The sequence below is a fragment of the Planococcus citri genome, chromosome 5 (assembly GCF_950023065.1).
Source record: "Planococcus citri chromosome 5, ihPlaCitr1.1, whole genome shotgun sequence".
Classification (NCBI taxonomy): domain Eukaryota; kingdom Metazoa; phylum Arthropoda; class Insecta; order Hemiptera; family Pseudococcidae; genus Planococcus; species Planococcus citri.
Genome location: NC_088681.1, coordinates 70,801,101 through 70,816,576, shown reverse-complemented (window position 1 = coordinate 70,816,576; position 15,476 = coordinate 70,801,101). Strand labels below are relative to the sequence as shown.

General features: G+C 35.9%; 1 protein-coding gene and 1 long non-coding RNA gene across 2 annotated transcripts in view; one reads left to right on the top strand and one right to left on the bottom strand.

Moving 5' to 3' along the window:
* LOC135849411 (uncharacterized) overlaps positions 1 to 15,476 on the bottom strand; it is a 97,168-nt gene that overhangs the window by 47,262 nt on the left and 34,430 nt on the right. The gene's annotated exons all lie outside the window — the stretch shown is intronic.
* jeb (jelly belly) overlaps positions 1 to 15,476 on the top strand; it is a 131,816-nt gene that overhangs the window by 90,595 nt on the left and 25,745 nt on the right. The window contains exon 2 of the mRNA XM_065369830.1: positions 7,364 to 7,524. Coding sequence (XP_065225902.1) covers positions 7,364 to 7,524 — 161 coding nt within the window. The remainder of the gene's footprint in view (positions 1 to 7,363; positions 7,525 to 15,476) is intronic.

Genomic DNA, 15,476 nt, shown 5'->3' with positions numbered 1-15,476 from the left:
AAAAATTATTCGAATACTTGGAATACCAACTACTACTCGCAGAATTTTCGATATTTATGTGCCTGTGCTTCGTACGAGTACATAGATTCCATAAATGTATAATCGATAGAGTATAGGTACACGACACACGTACGAGACGTACGAGTATCTTTTAGTTGGCAAAAAGGTAAGTACTGCATTTTTTGGCAGAGTACTTCAAAAACCTTATCAGGATTTTAACCCTATGAGACCGGAAAAGAATCAAATTGAAAAATTTCATGGGAGGTAGTAGCAAGAGTAACTTCGTTGAGCCAACTTAAAAAAAAAAAAGATTTTTATCTAATTTCCCATTTAAGGAGAAATGTAAGTACTTAACTCATGCATGAAAACAGTGATGTGTTCTCATTTTCCAACCATGATCTCGCGGCCATTTCATCATTCTAATTGCACCTTTAACTCGTCTTCGATCCTTCAACCTTTCTGCAGGTCTTCCTTGGTGCTACTGGAGCGACGTGCGCTGGTCAAAAGCCATACACTTTCGTCTCCTACCCGACTCGTATTACCACCCACACACTCGGACAAAAACATCGATGAAAGGTACCAAAAAATGTACTACATAAATCTGCTCTCTTTCCATGTACATATAAAATGAAAGCGACTTGGGGTCAATTCCTTGTACTCTTCACCGAGATCATCTGCCCAGGTATAAGCAACGCTGGGCACCCGCGAGAGTGACGGAGCATCCAGTGGCCGGACAATCTTCCTTGCTGCGACGCACTTTCGAGACCAAGGCGACTGCTCGAAGGTTCTGCCACGAATGAGCCTTCTACATATGTATTAAATAAATTTTAGATCCACCCCTACTAGCACCACCCATCATGGCCGGTGGTGCGCGCCAAAAATGCAATATGTACGAACATAGAGATAAGGCGGCGGTGTTATCTTTTTGTGCGTTGAATTAGAATTTTCACATGGCAGGTGGAACGTCCGTGGTTAGTGCGGTGTTATCGGTTTCTTTATTTGATTGAGGCCGAGTCGTGTGAGAGGGAAGCCGGGAAGGGTTAAGTGAATCATTTTTAATCAACCTTACGTCATCGGTGATGCACGCAGTTCAACTGCTTTTGGTCTAATCGAATATAATAGAGGATAAGGCTGTGATGCTATCTTTGTTCAGTTTAAGGCATTCTTATGTTGTCTAGACGCTATCTTTTCGTGAATTATTTGTAAAATTAGAATTTTTGCATGGCATGTGACGATGACGAATGCTCTCGTCCATTGTTATACATATTATTTAGCCAGGCCAGGTATTATCTGTTTCTTTGTTCGATTTTGGCTTGTAGTCGCGCAAGGGTTAGTCATACATATTAACATGTTCATTCCAACTATGCTATCAGATACCACTGTGTAGCCATTTCTTTCGATTTGGTTGAAGGCCTTGTTGCCAATAATTACAACGAATAAAATTTCATTTTGAAATAAGTAGTAGATGTGAAAATGTTCCCAGTGGATGAGACTTTCATTTAGGAATTTTGGATCCAAGTAAGATGCTATGTACACATAGGTAGGTATTATATGTAATAGGTCTCAAATCATTCAATCGTTGATAACTTTGCACAAATTTTCACATCATACAAAGTTCGAACTTTCTTGTAGAAATTCATTGTGAAAAATTTTCAAAATTTACAGGCATTTATTTTAGGATTTCATCGTAAATACTTGAATGCAACGCGTTGGTCCAATGTTGGCATTGAGGTGAGATCTATAGTACCTTAATTCTACGAAAAATTCTAAAATGAAACTTCACCCCAGGGCCATTCCACGTCAATTGGACCAAGTAGTGGTAGGGGGGTTCGGCGATTTTTTTGAAATTTTTTCTGTGGAAAGACCTTCCGAAAGGATGATCAATGGCGCAAATCGCAGCCCTCTAGCCCATTCTTGAAGGCAGCCAGGGGGTCCCTCTATGTCAAAGTTTTCAGTGAACCTAAAATATCATCCATTTCAGCAGTGGATTACTCGATAACAGTGATACCTACCAAAAAGAAACATTTTCCCATAGTTAGGGGTTTTGAAATGCTTTTTGGCGATATCATAAAAATCAGTGTTGCCACTTTTTTTCGTACAAAAAATTAGCTCAAAAAGTTTCAAAACGTAGATTTCATATCGTTCCGACTCTCAAAAATTCTGAAAAAAATATATTAAGGACAACTTTTCATGTTGAACAACATATTGAAAAATTGGGATGGTAACATGTTGCACAATAGTTTTTAAAAAATTTTAAGTTTGCGAAAAAATGCGATTTTTCGATTTAAAACATGAAAAAAAGTTCTGATCGGTGAAGTTAACCCATTTGACCCCTATTATTATGTATCTGTTGAAAAAGTTTTAAAAAGCCCTTTCACTCGATGAAATGAACTCCTCACAAAAAAATCAGAATTTGAAAAAACTCAATTTTCAATTTCAAACATCAAAACAAGTTTAAAATTCAATTGTCTTATTTTGAACTCTTTCTGACATATTTCATGAAAAAGTTGATAAAATTACACTCGCAACAAAAAAATAAAAATTCGTTCATTTTTTGAATCTTTTCGAATTTTTTTTTTTTTGTGAGGGGGTGCATTTCATCGAGTGAAAGGGGTTTTTCAACTTCTTCAACAGATACGTAATAATAGGAGTCAAATGGGTCAACTTCACCGATCAGAACTTTTTTCATGTTTTAAATATCAAAAAATCGCATTTTTTCGCAAACTTTAAATTTTTTAAAAACTACTTTGCAACATGTTACCATCCCAATTTTTCAATATGTTGTTCAGCATGAAAAGTTGCCCGTAATATATTTTTTTCAGAATTTTTGAGAGTCGGAACGATATGAAAACTACGTTTTGAAACTTTTTGAGCTAATTTTTTGTACAAAAAAAAGTGGCAACACTGATTTTTATGATATCGCCAAAAAGCATTTCAAAACCCCTAAGTATGGGAAAATGTTCCATTCTGATAGGTATCGCGGTTATCGAGTAATCCACTGCTGAAATGGATTATATTTTAGGTTTACTGAAAACTTTGACACCCCCTGGCTGCCCCCAAAAATGGGCTAGAGGGCTGCGATTTGCGCCATTGGTCATCCCTTCGGTTCGGAAGGTCTTTCCACAGGAAAAATTTCAAATAAATCGCCGAACCCTACCACTTCTTGGTCCAATTGACGTGGAATGACCCCCCCCCCCCCCCCCCCGGTGAGTGAGCGAGCTTTCACGTAAGTAGATTCTTCGAAATGTTCATCCCTCAGATTGTTCTCGGGTCTCGAAGGGTTAAGCGAATGCGCCGAGAAAGTTTATTAGGAACAGGTATGTTTAAATTTAACCCCCTCCTTCAATTTCAAAGAGGTGCTGGCGGACTGATTGTCTCCATTAGAGCGCAAAAAGTCACGTGTTTCTCGATAATGACACCACTTCGAGAATCCACAGCTGCGTCCAATTGAGCTAAGCAGTTCAAATTCTATACAGCGAGAACTTTCAACTCGAAGTAAAGTTTTTCAGTAACGAAATTCAAGGAAAAAGGTATGTTTTTTCACTCCACCGTATGCATTGGTTCACTTCTTCACCCTGATGTGTCGTTATACCTATAGCGCAGAGCAGAGATAGGTACTGCTACCTAACCTAACTTACATACAGCAGCAACACCTATCGTGTTGCTTTTACTTACGACGAGTATACGTCGTTCGTCGGGTCGTCGATTTGTAAAAACAAGCTGCAAATTGAATTAAATTGAAACTACATTGCTATACGAGGGTGTTGCGGGGTGTGAGCTAGAAATTACAAACGTAAGCCTAATTCGCTTGTTTTCGCCTCTTCGATCGAATTACCAAACTTTTTGGTGCTTTTTTGAAAACTACTTTAATGGTCAAGTCGACGACGACGAGGCAAAAGAAAATCTCGCTATATCAGCTATTTCGAAAGATTTCACCGAGTGCTAATGACGAGTATACGGGATCGAATGAGAGAGGCGCGAACACACTGTACGTAATACGAAAAGCAAATAAATTGGCCGGCGACAAAACGATACTATGCCTTAGCACTTGAAAATTTTCACAACGTTATTTATCCAATACGAATACGTATAAGTAAGTACATAAAATACTACACGCTAAATCTTTTTTACCTATACAACACCTAGTTAGGTGCACTATACATATACAGGCACACTGCACAGTCAGACACACGAACTGAAATCGCGCCAAATACACGTCCCAAGTTGTGCTTTTCGTACACTGTACAGTGTACACAGGGGGGTATGAGGCATGGGGCATGGGCAAGCGGGAAAACGAATAATCTGAATCTCAGCTAACGCCTACGTGACGTAGTACGCTCCGATGCATTATTGTGTAAACAGACACATCCACGCAAAAACGGCTAAGTATATAGCTTTAGCTACTAGCAAGTAGTAGCTACTAGCTATAGCTATACGCAGATTAAATACGGAAATATTACAGAGGCGCCGTTTTTCTGCAATATTTACGGTTACGGTTTCCTGAATTACAAGTTCTTTACGAGGGTACGCGACTTTTTTTTTCATTCATTCGTTTATTCATTCATCCACTCATCTTTCGTCGGTTCGTTTGCTCGTTCAATCGTAAATACGAAGAGTATATTTTAATTTCGACGTTATTTATCACGTTTTCGCACTTATAGCCTAATCCTTAGAAAAAATTGCATCGACGTTTTGCTAATTAACTCGGATTTATTCTATCGACGAATTTTACGGCTATATTTTCGCAATTGCTTTTTATGCCCTTTTTCCTTATGAAAATATCATCACCGAAGAGAATTTTCCATTAATTTAAATGCCTAGATTACTTACTGGGTTTATTGAGAGAAAAAAATACCAATAACGAGACGAGATAATATAATAGGTAGGTTACCTATCTATGTATAATGAATTGGAATTTTGAAAAATGTTGAGATAGTTTCTTTTGATATATGAAGCGTGACATTTTCAAATTCATTATTGATATTCGCAGACGATTGATCAGATGTGAAAAATCGAAAAATTTTGAACAATTTGTTCGCGAACGATTTGCTTAGAAAGAAATAATCGTTCGCGAACGAATAACAAATGAATCATTGAAAAATTGAATGAAGTGCAGACGATATGACAAAACTTGGACACTTTGAATCCCATAACCAAAAACTAGACTCAATTTGTTCGCGAACCAGAATCCTCAAATCAAATCTTGTAAGGGAGAATGTGGTAAAATTAAACTTTTTCAAAACCATCAATAAGAATTAAAGATGATTCATTTGTGACTGATTACTCAATAAGAGATGAAAAAAATCGTTCACTAATAAATCACCAGTGACAAAATACAAACAAAATTTCACGCAGAGAAAAATGACCAAAAAAAACAAAACAGAAAATTTCACAATGAAATGTTCCGTTTTTGATTATTAACAACCTTATTGCAATTTTTGGTAAAAAAAAGCGAAATTTTTGATAAATTTTGGCAACAAAATGAAAATTTTTGCAATTTCTGACGGAAAACCTTCATTTTGGCAAAAAAGCGAGACTTCGACAATATTAGCTAAAAGAAAAGTTTTTTGGAAATTTCTGGACAATTTTTGAAAAAAAATGAGATTTTACGTAATTTTTTGGAAAAAAACTGGCAATTTTCAGCTATTTTGTTGGCCGCAAAAATGTTTGTAAATTTTTGAAAACGCGAGAATTTTTGACTATTGTCGGAAAAAAGGGAAGACTATGACAATTTTAGCAAAAAACTGGACTTAGGTATGGCAATTATCGACTTCTTTGTATTTTCGGTCAAAAGAAGGATTTTGGGCAATTTTGGAAAGTTGGACTTTTTAGAATTTTCGGTTAAAAACGACAACCCTTTAGGCACTTTCCTAAAAAACAGAAATTTATGTAAATTTTCGACAGTTTTTTGCAAAAATAGGACTCGAATAATCGTAGCAAAAAGCAGGAACTTTGGTTAGTTAATTAGGAGTCAAAAAATGATAAGGTTCGCAAATTCTGCTTAAAAAACGAGACTTCTGTACAATTTTTGGCAAAAAAAACGACAATTTTCAGTCAGTTTGCTAAAAAACAAACATCTTTGTCTTATTTGAAAAAGCAAACGTAGGACAATTTCAGAAAAAGGAATGGGTTTTTAAAATTTCCGGTAAAATAAACTAGATTTTTGGACTATTTTTCAAAAAAAATGAAACTTTCTGGAGTTTTTTGAAAACAGTGTCAGTTTTTTTTTAGCAATTTTGCTTAAAACGAGTTTTTTGACATTTTTTTTCAAAAAGCAAAGCTTATGGCAAATGTTGGCAAAAACAGATACATCTTTGAAATTTTGATTTAAAAAAACGAGAATTTCGAACAATTTTGAATAAAAAGTGGGATTTTTTAGTATAACTTCTTGCAAGAAAACGACAATCCTGAGCCATTCATTTAAAACCCGACAATTTTGCAAACTTCTGAAACGCGATGACACAGCTTCTGATACCTACTAGTGATAACTTCATTTGTAGGTACATCACACTACATATTTATTTCTAAATCAGTTTAAATTGGCATGTATGTACCTACCTCTAAACTTGTGGTAATTTTTTTATGAAGCCAATAGTACGAAGAAGTTTTCCAACTTCCGATGAAAAACCGGCGAAGTATTCGATACGAAACTTGAACGTGATTTTTTTTTCTCACGAACGAGGTTCCTAAAACGGAGTAATAACCTTGATTGTACTCGCTACAAAGTTCTGCAGCATACAAAACAAAAAGCACTGTCCTCCAGTAAATCCTTTTTCCTGAATTTTTACATAAAATTCATTTAGCGGTTGAGAATTATTTACCTTCCCACGTACAAGAACCTTGGGTGAATAAGTCGGCGTCGCAGACAAGTAGGTTAAGTCGAGCTTACCTACTCCTACATTGATATCTCTACCATTTTTCAAAAGCAAATAACACCGTTATCCTTTTTCTTCTACAACTTTCAAAGCGAATTAATGAAAATATAACAAAATGAATAAATTCATTTTAAAAAGGTCGGTGTATTACTTTCGAGAACCTTGAGGTAAGGTTTTTCCCCTTCACTTTTCGCAAATAAATCTTCCTAAATGACTTTTCAAGTCTTGTGGAAAAAAAACGAGGCGATCTTTTCGCGTTCGTCTTTTCCATTTAATTTACAAAATAGAGACGGAACGACAATATACAAATTACAAATGTATTCGCAAATGGGACAAAAAATTATACCTAAATTTCTCAAGTTCTGAGAAAAGAAGAGCAATAATACTCGTAAGAGACGAGAGAGTATACTGCAATGGATTATATAATTTTTAAATTGAAGAAAAAATGTAAAAAACTGTATTTTAACGTTAATTATTTTTTTTTTCAGAATGCCCTCCAGCCAGCGATGGTATCGAAAGATTTGCCTGCCCATCGCCGGATAGTATGGGCAGATACCTGTGTATAGACGATCATGTTCTATGTGATGGATATATTGACTGTCCCAATGAAGAAGACGAAGATGGAAAAAATTGTTTATTTTACAAAACGGTAAGTAGAACCGAAAATTTCCAGTTCTAAAAAAAAATTGGCAGACTTTCCTAACGTGATTCGCTACGAGTATTTGTATTTGTTAGAAAATTGAACAAAATGAAATACCCAAATGCAGTAAAAAAAATTTTGAACGACCTTGTATATTATGTACTATAATATTTTCCCGCTAAAATGAATTTTACATTCGGTTCCACGCAGTTCCGCGTGTACAGCGAAATTCCGGAGTGCTTCTGTACAAATTTACAAGTTGTCATATCGTATCTTTGGTACGCAATTTCAATAATGAAAGTGTGGTTATATTTTGCCATAGTTATCAAAGTACCAATACGCAACTTTTATGTATTTACATGCGACTACACTATAAAATCTGCATAAATCAATAAACGCGCAACTCGAAAAGTCCTAATTTCATCAAACTTTTCGACTATACGTATTACGTACACATAACTATTTGAATTGCTTGTCGCTAGTCACTTTTTACGTTATACCATGCAATCATCGCACAGTCGAAGAATTTCAAACTCGAAGCAATCTAAAAAAAAAAGTTTTCCCTTAGTTCGGTTGTAATTCAAGTGTGTAATCGGCAAATCGTCGAGCTCTTCTCAAACTAAGAGCTTGAAAATCGTAAAAAAAAATGAATTCTGCTTACCTAATACCTATCCAAGATAGCTTAGCGTCCAATAGTAAGTACATAAAATTCCAAAATGAATCGAAATAATTACCTTCCTAGCCGTATTTTATTAATTATTTTTCAGCGCTGTGGTTCATTTTCGTAATGATTAAACTGGGGGGGGGGGGTGTCAAACTATGATTATCTATAGTGAAAGGCCCATTATATCTTTCAGCATTTTTGACACGGACTTTTCTATTTGGCACAATCAAAAGCTTCGCGAAGTTGATGAAACATGCAAACTTTTGAGATGGATTACGAAAAAAACACACGCACACAAAAACAATTTTTTTAAATAAAAATGAAAAAACGAGAACAGAAATCAAAAATTAAAACCTCCAAAAACGAAATAAGTAGAAAATCAGCCAAGAAAATCAGAAACGAAAATCGAAAAACAGAAAAATGAAACTAAAAAACCAAAATTCAAAAATTAACCAAGTGAGTATGTACAATAAGCTAATAGGGTCTAAGTTGTGAAAACAAAAAACGAAAAAGAAACAGAAATAACTTAGAAATAAAACAAAAACAAAAAAAACCTGAAAAATGGAAAACCAAAAACGAAAACCAAGGAATTGAAAATGAAAGTAGGGAAATGGAGGAAGAGAACCAAAAAAATATGTTTTTACATTTTTAAAATAATTTGAATCATCGCATCTGAGTTGTACAAACTACCAAGACCAACCGACTCCCTCCCTCCTTCCCACCCTCCCAATTGACGAAATACCCTACGTTGAAAACAAAATTTCAGAAAACCAAACACAAAAACTAGAAACCGAGGAAACCTGATATCAGAATAACAAAACCAAAAACAGCAACCTCAAACAAAACCCTCCCTCCCCCTCCCAAAAATAGAAAATTCAGGACGAAAAACGAAATAGAAACAAAAAAAGTGGACTTTCTAATAGTTTTCTTTCCTGCACGAAATGTTACTCAATAAAAAGTTAACCTCATACTCCGATTTCAACATGTCGAGTGGACTGATTTTAGGGTGGGTTTCTGAAAACAGGAATTTCGAAAAAATTACTAGGGAGATTTTTTGAAAAAACAACAATTTATTTTTGACCATTTTTCCATAACAGGGTCATTCCATGTCAATTCGACCAACGTTTTTGAGTCATGTCTTTCGATTATCTACCCACCCAGTAAGTACATAGGAAACCCGCAATCAGTTTAGTCCCAGCCCCCTCAGGGAGCGGGTGGGGGGCTTCCATTATTTTCACATTGTCTCGAGGTACTCAACTTCAGCAGCGCATTCCTCCAAAACTATGATATTTTGGTCAAAACTGATTTCACAGTTAAAAAGGGTATTGAATTTTGAACTTTTTAAGCATTTTGAAATTTTCAAAATTTGAAAGTTGAACTTACAGATTGAAAGTTCAAATTTCAAAATAGCGCTGTAAGTGGGAGCTACCATTTAAAATTCTGAAAAAATTTCCACAGATGTACCTTTTGATGCTTTTTCGAAATATCCAAGTTTCAAGATGGAATCTCTTGATGGAGGGGGAACACCCCCACCACCAATTTGGGGCCAAACTTTCGAAAAAAATCTGGGGCATGTGATATATCGAATTGTATGTTTTTGGTAACGTTTAACACGAATATGACGTTAGATTTTTGATTGGACCCCATCCGCGGTCCCCAGCACCTCCCCTAAATGTGGTAAAAGTTCAAAATAGTGTTATTTTCGTGCGACACATCAAATCGTATGTTTTTGATGGCGCTGAATACGAATATGACGTCAGATTTTTGATTGGACCCATCCACGGCCCCCAGCCCATCCCCAATGTGGGTAACCTAAAAAAAATGGTTTCAATCGTGTGACACATGAAATAGTATGTTTTCGATATCGCTGAACACGAATATAGCAGTAGTTTTTCAAATTGAATTGACCTCACCCATGGCTCCCAGAACTGCCCCCAATTGGTAAGAGTCCAAAAAAATTGTTGGAGGCCGTAAATGGGGTCCAACCAAAAAATCTGACGTCATATTCGTGTTCAGCGTCATCAAAAACATACCTACTATTTGATGTGTCGCACAAAAAAAATATTTTGAACTTTTACCCAATTTAGGGGAGGTGCTGGGGGCCGTGGATGGGGTCCAATCAAAAATCTTATGTCATATTCGTGTTCAGCGTTACCGAAAACATACAATTCGATATATCACATGCCCCAGATTTTTTTTCGAAAGTTTGGCCCCAAATTGGTGGTGGGGGTGTTCCCTCTCCATCAAGAGATCCCATCTCGAAACTCAAAAGGTACATCAATGGAAATTTTTTCAGAATTTTAAATGGTAGCTCTCACTTACAGCACCATTTTGAAATTTGAACTTTCAAATTTTGAACATTTCAAAATGCTTAAAAGGTTCAAAATTCAATACCCTTTTGAACTGTGAAATCAGTTTTGATCAAAATGTCATAGTTTTGGAGGAATGCGCTGCTGAAGTTGAGTACCTCGAGACAATGTGAAAAAATGGAAGGCCCCCTCCCGCCCCCTGAGGGGGCTGGGATCAAACTGATTGCGGGTTTCTTACTTACATGGGTGGGTAGATAATGCAAAAAAAAATTGAACGAAATCTAAAGATATGACTTTCAAAATCGTCTTTTTTTGGTCGATTTGACATGGAATGACCCAGCAACAAATTTTTGTCATTTTTACACTGAGACTATAGAATTTTTGACAAACAAAGCGAGGGTTTTTGTCAATTTTTTGCAAAAAGCAAGATTTTTGAACAATTTTTGGAAAAAATGGGACATTTATGAAAAAATCCAGCTTTTGTGCAACTAGCCCAGTAAAATCAACTTTTCATACTTCATTCCCTTTATATTAAGCCACTGAATCTCGATAGGCTATGCAATTATGTAAATGGGTACAGCAACAGGCGCAATACGTAATCATGTTAGTCTGCATGTACCGTCTATCTCTATACCCAACATCAAATGGAGCTACCTCGATGCTGGATGCTTAGAAATTATAAGCTGACATTAGCAGATTTGCGAAGGCGAATGTTTTTGTTTTTCATGAGCACTGTACGAGATGGTATAGTTATTGTTGGAAACATGTCTGACGACACGTACGACATCAACATGAACATCTTAATTACTGTCACGCTGCAAATCCGATCGTAAAAATAGTCCATAAAAACGGCAGCGTATGTCGTCGTCGACTCAGTAAAAATGTTTACTACCTTTGATGCTCATACCTACCGCACAGTGCTGGTTATACTCGTATGTAATGTACACAGACGAGATGAGACGAGACGAGACGTAAGTAGGTAGAGGTACGTAAACGTATACAACTGTGTGCCTTTGTTTTGTTATGGTCCGCGTAATGACATTACACCTAGGCCCCGAGCATTTATTGTTTTTCTTTATTTGCCCGAAAAGGTCTGCTACGTCGTTGGTCGTTGTAAATACACCGAATACGCGACCGTAAATTTTCAATTTTTCGACAATATTTGTGCCAATTTGACAATCGCGACGTGTAAACTGTAAAATGCTAAAATAGCGACCGCAAAATTTTTCTAACGCGTAGTAAGTACCTCGTTTAAATGCTATATTAGGTAAATCAAAGTACGCGACAACGACATCTTATAGTTTACCTCTCGCCGCGTAGGTCTAGCTATGTACTGTACTCGTACTTTACGTGAGACCTGGTGGTGACTGGTGAGAGGGCTTTAATCATGGCGTACTTTTCGCCTCCACTGTCATTCCCAGCGCACCCATAAAAAGCTCCGCACTGCGCGCCGCATCCTCCTTCAATTGCAACACGTAAGGTAAACTGCCCTATTATGAGACCCCTTAGCTAAATCGTCTATTTCTCAGGACCTACTGCATATTTTCAAGTTCTGATTGCACTAAAACGTACTCAAAACTCCAATGTACAACCCCCTTGTGCTGATTTAAAAAACAAAAAAAATTTTATATGATTTTTTTTTCAATCAAAAAAAAATGAAATTTTGACCAAAAAAAAAAAGTGGTCCTAATATGAGACCCTATGTTTTTTTTTTTAATATAGGAAAAAAATGGAAATAGGACGGGAAAACATTATATTTTGGTTAATAAACAATACAAATTGTTTTTATCGGGTATATATGCCATTTTTATCAGTTTTGGTGTTCATTGAGCACATAAAGTCTAAATCTTCAGCTGTACATAGTTCACAGGTCCATTATTCAAATTTCATCCAATTTTAATATTTTAAAATGATTTTATTGCGTTTTCAAGTGTTTTATGGCCATTTTCAACCTATTCCAAAAAAGCTCAATGTAATTTGTACTATGAGACAGGGTCTCATATTAGGCAACTCCTAGGGTCTCATATTAGGAAATCAGTGTTTTTTTTTTGATTCCCTCTAAATCCATAAAATCATAAAATAAATCACCAAACATGCCAGAATCATAAAATATAACATCTATGCTACATATTTATGCAAAGAAAGTGAAATTACGTTGCTTAGTTCAGCTGTAATACTCATCCAAAAACACCTCTTCAAAACATTGGCGATGTCAAAAACACGTTTTCAGGGATTTAAAAAAAACAATGCACAGAAACTCTCCAGTTTGAAGGTGCAGCCTAGTTATTGACAAAAACCTACTAGTACATGCAATCAGCGCTAAAGTTCGTTAATAAACAGCTGAGAAATTCGAAGGTCTCATATTAGGCAGGGTCTCATAATAGGGCAGTTTACCCCTAGGTGTTGTTCATTCTTTTTCATTGACGATTTTTCATCGGATTTGCCTTTTATCGCTGCGCCCGCACTGTGTACGTCCTCGTCATCAAGTTACTTGAAACACTATACTCTTTTCTTTTTCTTTTAGTTACGCTCGTTTATCTCCTACGTATTTTTTATAAGTAGCTCTAGCTCAGTACGAGTACGAGTATACATATACCTTTACCTATCTCCAACGAAACAACGGTCAGAAATTATCACAGACCATCGGAACAAAACTTAGATTTACCTATGACATTTACACCTTAACCCTTTGAGACCCGAGAAGAATTTGACGGATGAAAATTGAAATGAGAAGTAGATACACTTAACGTTGTTGAGAAGATTTTAAAAAAAAATTGTTAAATTTGCATCCCACTTTTAATTTTTTAAAACCGTTCAATGTACCTACTCAAAAATCAAAATCCCAAATAATACATTTATCATGTAAAATCTAGCATAAGATCGTTCAGAGTAAAGCAAATGCGAACTTTCAAAATGCAGCCCAAAAAACGAGTTTGGAACGCCCTTGAAAAGTGACCTTAACAGAAATTTCACGAACGGAACGACCGTCACAAACCCGCGGTTTTGCCTGGTTCGGATCGGTCTGATGATTGCTGAATTACTTTAGAATTGGGTGGTCTGCCATCCCTTTATATGCACAAAAATCACAGATATGCAGCGTACAAACATTCGTATATCTATAGGTTTAGGTATCTACCTGTTGCATTATTGCTTTTAATTATACATCGAGAATTCGCGAGACTATGCAAACCGCAATGTCACGGTGAGTCTGGACATGACGTTTTCAAGGCTGAAAAAGCATATTATAACGACGACAGATTGATTACACAATATATTTTCCGGCAGGAAGTAAAATTGGTAATTATAGCTTAAATTTGTTTAGACGATTTCGATACTGTTTCTTCGAACGAGTATATCACATTTCCCTCCAACAAAGGATTTCGCACCCAATCGAGATAATCGAGCCGCATTCGATGACGTTGTATTATTTTTATTTTAAACATTCGCCTGAGAAAGTTGAAAATTTGACATTTTTTTCCCCCATAAAAACATCTCTTTTTAAACCTACGTATTTCACTGATCTTGAAAATGTCATTCCCACTCGATTTTTTTTGCGAAGTGCTAAAGAAAATTGGCCCAGAAAGCTGAAATTTGATATTTACCTGATTTTTGACCTTCCAAATCGATTTGAAAATGGTTTTAAAAAATTCTGACCAGTTTTGGAGACTTCGGTAGATTTTTGAAAGTTGACAAAACAGTACCCTTGGTCATTCCATGTCGAATTACTCAACTTTTTACACGTCTTGAATCGACGATTTTTACACCCACTTCCACAAAGATAGAACTTCGTGAGAAAGACGAATGATTCCAACCGCCAATTTTAAATGCTAAAATTACAGAAACCAACTTTGGAAAAATTGTGTATGATCGGTCAAAGAAGGCCATTAACAAACACCAATCGCGATTATTATACATACGTGCTCGAGTTAATTTGGACAGTTTCATAGCACTTTCTGAAAATCTGTAGTTTTTCAAATGGGTCTGCAGGCTCCAGAATGACTCAAAACTACCCCCAATCATCTCAGCATTTTAAATTTAGATACCCAATTTTTCAAGCGAAAATCACAAACATTTTCACTAACATTCAAACACATTTCCCCAAAACTTTTACCCCTTCCCCATAATTTTTTCCAACTTTTTTTTGTCATTCAGAGAACGTCACTTTCGAACATTGATGTAAGCAGGCCTTCTTTTGTCGCTTCTTTTTTGGAGGCACGCCAATTCTCGAAAGTTGTACAAGTAACTTATTTTTTGTACCTTGTATGTACCTCCTCTCTATCTCAAACATAAAAAAGTTCATTTTTTACGAAGTTTTGTATTTTTTTTTTTTTGCCATTTGCCATTTGCGTAAGTCAAAAAGTATCAAAAAGCGTAAATTTTTGGTAAAACAGTCAAGAAGAGTCCATTTTTGGTAAAATTCTCTACACGGGCAAATTTTTGCCAAAATTGTCAAACAATCCTATGCCCTTGCCAAAATCGCACAAAAAACATTGCTTCTGCTAAAATTGTCAGAAAATTCTTGTTTTTTGTCCAATTAGTAGAGAGAGTCAATTCTTCATCAAAATTCTCAAAAAGTGATTTTTTTTTTTACAAAGAAGTCTAATGGTCATAATTCTCGCCAAAATTACTAACAAGGGAAACTCTTGAGATGTCACACTCCGATTTGAACGGGACCGCGATTTTTGGAAAGAGCATAGTCTGAAACCCCCACAACCAAATTTTCAGCTGCCCAAGTTCATTTTTCGATTTTTGGCGAATTTTTGAAAATTCAAAATTGACTGTTTTTGGCGATTATTTATGCTTTTTTAAAAAAAAGTACGTACTTGATCAATATAAAAATGGTCAGAATAAGTCCCAAAACTAATATTAATTACTCAAATCGAAATTTCACTATTTCCAGCCATTCTGGAGCCTCCAGCGCGATTTTTCAATTTCTCCAAAATTTTGAATTTGCTCCAGAAGGCGTGAATATGCAGTTGGGCAGCTAA